The sequence below is a fragment of the Trachypithecus francoisi genome, unplaced genomic scaffold (genome assembly GCF_009764315.1).
Source record: "Trachypithecus francoisi isolate TF-2019V2 unplaced genomic scaffold, Tfra_2.0 Lachesis_group10, whole genome shotgun sequence".
Classification (NCBI taxonomy): Eukaryota; Metazoa; Chordata; class Mammalia; order Primates; family Cercopithecidae; genus Trachypithecus; species Trachypithecus francoisi.
In genome coordinates this window covers 28,024,488-28,030,634 of record NW_022681455.1, presented here as the reverse complement: position 1 = coordinate 28,030,634, position 6,147 = coordinate 28,024,488, and the positions used below count along the sequence as shown (strand labels likewise).

At 40.1% G+C, this 6,147-nt stretch overlaps 1 protein-coding gene across 1 annotated transcript; it reads right to left on the bottom strand.

Annotated features, from left to right (window-relative positions):
* Positions 1–1,841: 1,841 nt before the first annotated feature.
* LOC117086867 (histone H4) lies at positions 1,842–2,320 on the bottom strand. The gene has a single exon (XM_033216477.1). It carries the CDS (start codon positions 2,195–2,197, stop codon positions 1,886–1,888), a length of 312 nt encoding a protein of 103 aa, XP_033072368.1. The 5' UTR covers positions 2,198–2,320; the 3' UTR covers positions 1,842–1,885.
* Positions 2,321–6,147: the final 3,827 nt, after the last annotated feature.

Below are 6,147 nucleotides of genomic sequence, written 5' to 3'. Positions count from 1 at the left end.
TTAACTTTAAAAATGTATTTTTGGCCCAGCGCGATGGCTCATGCCTATAATCCTAGCACTTTGGGAGGATGAGGCAGTCAGATTGCTTAAGACCAGGAGTTCGAGACCAGCCTGAACAACATTGTGAGACCCCTTCTTTACTAAAAAATACACAAAAATTAGCTGGGCATGGTGGCCTGCATGTATAATCTCAGCTACTCCGGAGCCTGAGGCACGAGAACTGCTTGAACCCAGGAGGCAGAAGTTGCAGTGAGTGGAGATCCTGCCATTGCTCTCCAGCCTGGGTTACAGAGTAAGACTCTGTCTCAAAAAAAAAATCTATCTGTATACACACACACACACACACACACACACACACATATAGATATACATAGTTAAAATATATATATTATTTTTTACATCTTAAAAAGAAACATTATCATTTATATCCAAAAAATTTATTTAGGCCCACTTAGCAATTCCAGATCTGACAAATTTTTGGGATTTAAAACTGTTTTCCATGTAAAATACAATTTTTTTCCCTTAACAAAAATTCCAATTAAAAAAAGTATAATTTAAATTTCCCTGTGGTAATTACTTGGACTACAAAGTTTTGTACTTTTGCTTTAACTGAATCAATGCCACTATTATTGTCCTTCCAGATCTTTTGATATCACCAATTACACATCCATCATTTTCATGATCATAACAATGAGTGACTGAGCCTCACCAAAAAAAAAAAAAAAAAGCTTTACTCACTGGATTTCATTTATGAATTTAAACTTGTACAGCTCTTTCAATAAATCAAGTATCCAATGCCAGATGAATGGATAAAGAAAATGGGGCATATATACAATGGAATACTACTCAGCCTTAAAAAAATGAATCTTGTCATTTCTTACAACATAGATGAAACTGGAGACCATTACGCTAAGTAAAACAAACCAGGCACAGAAAAACAAAAACTGCATGATCTCACTTACATGAGGAATCTAAAAATGTTGAACTCAGAGTAAAATGGCAGAGAATGAAGATGGAGGTATAATGGGACTCAAGAGGTATAAATTCTGGAGATCTATTTTAAAGCATGGTGACAATAGTTAATGTACTTTATACTTGAAAATTGCTCATAGTAAGCTTTATATGTTCTCACCACAGAAACTGAGATGGATGTTAAGCTCGATGTAATCATTCCACAATGAATATATGTCAGATCAGATTGTACATGTTGTAATTTGTCATACCTTAGTGAAAGTGGAGAAAAGTAAAAAATTCTCTTAAAATCCCTTAAGAGGCCGCACGTTAGGAGGCCGAGGAGGGCGGATCACGAGGTAAGGAGATCGAGACCATCCTGGCCAACATGGTGAAACACCATCTCTACTAAAAATACAAAAATTAGCTGGATGTGGTGGCACATACCTGTAATCCCAGCTACTCGGCAGGCTGAGGCAGAATTGCTTGCACCCAGGAGGCAGAGGTTGCAGTGAGCCGAGATCGCGCCACTGCACTCAAACTCGCTGACAAAAAAACAAAAACAAAAAAAAACTCAAAATGCTTGTGGATTTAGGGGTTTTTCAAAAACGATTTTCGATTACCACTGTCAAGCTCACTACAGGGAATACAGGAGTTACTGGTACTGCACATTCCGTGTCTAAGTATTTTCCCCATTACGTAAACAAGCTTATGAATTTTGAGCAAGTTTAGACCACATTACAGGTCGTAATTAGTTCTACCAACAGTGACCGCGGGTGAATGATCACGTGTGCCGCTGTCTTCAGAAAACTGCTCGCGCCAAAACTGACTTAGAAGCAAGCAAAATTCCGGCCGTACCAAATCCAGTGTTACCACTCCTCAGCTGAGAAAGTAGTGGCCCTGAAAAGGGCCTTTTACTGTTAGAAAATGAGGCTCAGCCACCGAAACCGTAGAGGGTGCGACCCTGGCGCTTCAGCGCGTAAACCACATCCATGGCGGTGACCGTCTTGCGCTTGGCGTGCTCCGTGTAGGTCACAGCGTCGCGGATCACGTTCTCCAGAAAGACCTTCAGCACCCCGCGGGTCTCCTCGTAGATGAGGCCGGAGATGCGCTTCACGCCGCCGCGGCGAGCAAGGCGCCGGATGGCCGGCTTGGTGATGCCCTGGATATTGTCACGCAGCACCTTGCGGTGGCGCTTAGCGCCGCCCTTGCCAAGACCCTTCCCGCCTTTGCCGCGGCCGGACATGATGAGCAAGACGAGTCGCACACAACGCCTTGTGAGGACTCTGGCCTGAGGCAGCGCCTTTATACGACAGTTGGCGGACCGAACTGAGAACCTGAAAGAAGTCGGCGGGAAGTCCCGCCCCGGTGGGGGAGGGGAATCGAAAGGGCCAAACCGAAATAGGGAAAAAAGGCGAGCTTCTTGTTTCCGTGTTCTGAATTTTGTAATGTGCAAAGTATTTTGTTACCACGTTATAAGGCTTTAAAAAATTGCTTTTGAACGCAGAAGATGTACATCAACGCTGTGGGCAATACAAAAAAGTGACCGGGCTCGGTGGCTCACGTCTGTGATCCCACCATTTTAGGATGCCAAGGTGGAAATGTACCTGGACGTCAGGAGTTTGAGATCAGCGTGAGCAAAATAGTGATACCCCCATCTCTTCCAAGAAAACAATTAAATTAAATTAAAACATTAGCCCAGGGTGGTAGCGCTTACATTTTAAGAGACCCTCTTTTTTTACATATACATATTAAAAAAAAAAAAACACTACAGTAACAACAGCCTGTTATCCCCATTTTCCCATCACACAAAGAGCTCTACTGCTAGCTAATAAGATATTTTGATGAGCAGATAAATGCACATTTTTTTCCTACAATATGTATGCAGTATATGGCATTTTACAACTTCGCGCTGTTATTTTAATCAATTTCCCTTATCTAAAGAGTTTACAAAGAGTAATTTTAATGTCTGCTTATTATTTCTCCTCCTGAATTCTCCATACTAAAGTGTTAACCAATTCCCTAGGAATTTATTAATCAACAAGATTTTTAAAATAATTCATCTTCTTCCTGCTGATTAAGTACCACCTTTAACATTGTACATACTCAGAACTATTACCAAAATTCTATTCTGTCTATAATTTAATCAAGATGGTTTGCAAAAGGGAATCTTTGTTCACAGTTAAAAGTTTAGAAAATTCACATTACGGGCCGGGCGCAGTGGCTCACGCCTGTAATCCCAGCACTTTGGGAGGCCGAGGCGGGCGGATCACAAGGTCAGGAGATCGAGACCACAGTGAAACCCCGTCTCTACTAAAAATACAAAAAATTAGCCGGGCGCGGTGGCGGGCGCCTGTAGTCCCAGCTACTCAGGAGGCTGAGGCAGGAGAATGGCGTGAACCCGGGAGGCGGAGCTTGCAGTGAGCCGAGATCGCGCCACTGCCCTCCAGCCAGGAGGACAGAGCGAGACTCCGTCTCAAAAAAAAAAAAAAAAAAGAAAATTCACATTAGGAAAAATTTTAAAAGCAGTAATTTATATCTGCTTAATATTCCATCATAGGAATTTTCTAGGTCCACTTTAACAATATTTCTAGTATTTAGCAAAATGTGCTTTCTAATTTTCTTTTTCCTATTTTAAAGGAGAACTGTACAAAATTTACTTCCTGAGGAAAATGTAGAATTGAAGTGCTTTGTCACAAAAGATGCGGATTTTAAGGTATTTTGATGACTGTTACTACATTTTCCTCAAAAGTTTTATTCCATTCACTTTTGTCAGCAGTAACTGTTCTTGTGTATGTTTACCATCACTGAGTGTTATAGTTTTTAAATTCTATGTTACATTCAGAATTTACTTTTGGTTTTGTTGATTGAGTCTTGAGTTAATGAACTAGTTACCCAGCAAGATTTATTGATTTCTTTATAAGTAATAAATTATCATCTTTAATATACGCTTGTTTAGGCTGGGCGTGGAGGCTCATGCCTGTAATCCCAGCACTTAGAGAGGCCAAGGCAGGCAGATCACTTAAGGTCAGGACTTCGAGACCAACCTGGCCAACATGGTGAAACCTTGTCTTTACTAAAAATATAAAAATTAACTGGGCATGGTGTCACATGTCTGTAATATCAGCTACTCAGGAGGCTGAGGCAGGAGAATCTCTTGAACCTGGGAGGCAGCAGTTACAGTAAGCTGACATCACACCACAGCATTCCAGGCTGGACAACCAAGTGAGATTCCATCTCAAAAAAAAAAAAAAAAAAAAGAAGGAAAAGAAAAGAAAAAAAAAGAGAAACCTATAAACTTTATTTTTTCCTGTAAAAACTGGCCACAAAGAAATTATTTAACTTACCTTGTTTGACTGTAAGTCGTAAGACCACCATTCCATGTACAAAAGAAATACTGCACAGACAGCCCAAGAATCTAGACAGGTCTGGCTGGGTTTCCCCACTCAGTCTCTTAGCATTAGGTCATACTCTTTATGTCCAATCATATTTCTACATAGTTGTCCATACTTTGTTGAACCTAAGCATAAAAATGGACAATTTCCCCTGTATCTTTAGGTCTTCATTCTGAAGGCTCCTGTGTACATGTTAAATAAATGTGTATGCCTTTCTTCTATTAATCTGCCTCTTGACAGGATTTTCAGTGAAGTTTCAGAGTACAAAGGGAAAGCTTTGCCTGGGCCCCAACAAGTTCAATCATACAGTCAAGGATTCAATCAATCCTGCCTACATAATGAAACCCTCATAAAAGCTCAGGGCAGGGCGCGGTGGCTCAAGCCTGTAATCCCAGCACTTTGGGAGGCCGAGACGGGCGGATCACGAGGTCAGGAGATCGAGACCATCCTGGCTAACACCGCGAAACCCCGTCTCTACTAAAAATACAAAAACTAGCCGGGCGAGGTGGCGGGCGCCTGTAGTCCCAGCTACTCGAGAGGCTGAGGCAGGAGAATGGTGTAAACGCGGGAGGCGAAGCTTGCAGTGAGCTGAGATCCGGCCACTGCACTCCAGTCCGGGCGACAGAGCGAGACTCCGCCTCAAAAAAAAAAAAAAAAAAAGCTCTGAATACCAAGGTCAGTGAGTTTATTGGTTTGTGAACACATAGATATCCTAGGGAGGTAACTGCTGGTTCCACATAGAGATGGCACAGAAGCTTTGCTTTCAGGACCCTTCCAAGACTTGCCCTATGTGTCTCTTCATCTGACTGGTCCTGATTTGTATTCTTTATGATAAAACTATAATCATAAGGATAGCACTTTTTATATTCTATGAGTCATTCTAGCAAATTATTCAACATGAAGGGGTAGTGGGAATCCCTGGATTTATTTGAAGCCAGTTGCTCAGAAGAGCAAGTGGCTTGGGAACCCCACTTGCAGCTAGTGTCTGAAGTTGGGACAGTCTTGTTGGGAAATGTGCCCTTTAACTGATGAGGTCCAGCTAACTTCGAATAATTAGTGCCTGAATTGAACTGCAGTACATCAGTTGGTGTCCAAATAATTAGAAAGCAATTCTTGTACGTAGTTAAAAATTTAAAAATTCAAATTAGGCAAACTGAAAAATGTCTATAAATCACAGTCCAAAGATTATCCTATTAACTTTATGATATCTGTCTACTGAAATAGTCATCTTTTCATATATTTAATATTTTTTACATGCATGGATACACTGTGAAATTCTTTTAACTCTAAAGAAACTGTAATCCTGACACAATTTAAAATGTAATTTCTTTGTTTTTCAGTGTTTTCATGTAGATATTTACTTTGGAGAATAGTGAGGAACTCAGCCTCTGCAATGGAACAAACCTAGACTTAAATTGTGACATCGTTGCAGACACTTTTGCTGTTTATGTCTTAATTTCCTCATCTTTATGATGAGAGTAAAGGCAATAAGAGTTACTTCACAGGAAGCTGTAGGAAATAATGGAGATAATTGAGCAAAATGGCTAGACTAGCTTAGTAATATCTCACTAGTCATACATATATAATTTATATTTATTATTTATTGATTAATATTTTACTGATATTCAATTACTTAACTTTTTGTGTAGATTTAAATTCACATTTATGCTATTTGCACTAGTCCAAATAAAGTACTTAACAATTTTTATGTCATTTACATTTCTAATATATTTGAATAAATGCTTAGAGTTTTATGTTTTGATATAACTTCTAAAGCAGCTATTAGAAGATATTAATAGCT

Excerpts from the sequence above, each read along its gene's own strand:
- LOC117086867 (XM_033216477.1), bottom strand. The coding sequence starts at position 2,197 with ATGTCCGGCCGCGGCAAAGGCGGGAAGGGTCTTGGCAAGGGCGGCGCT.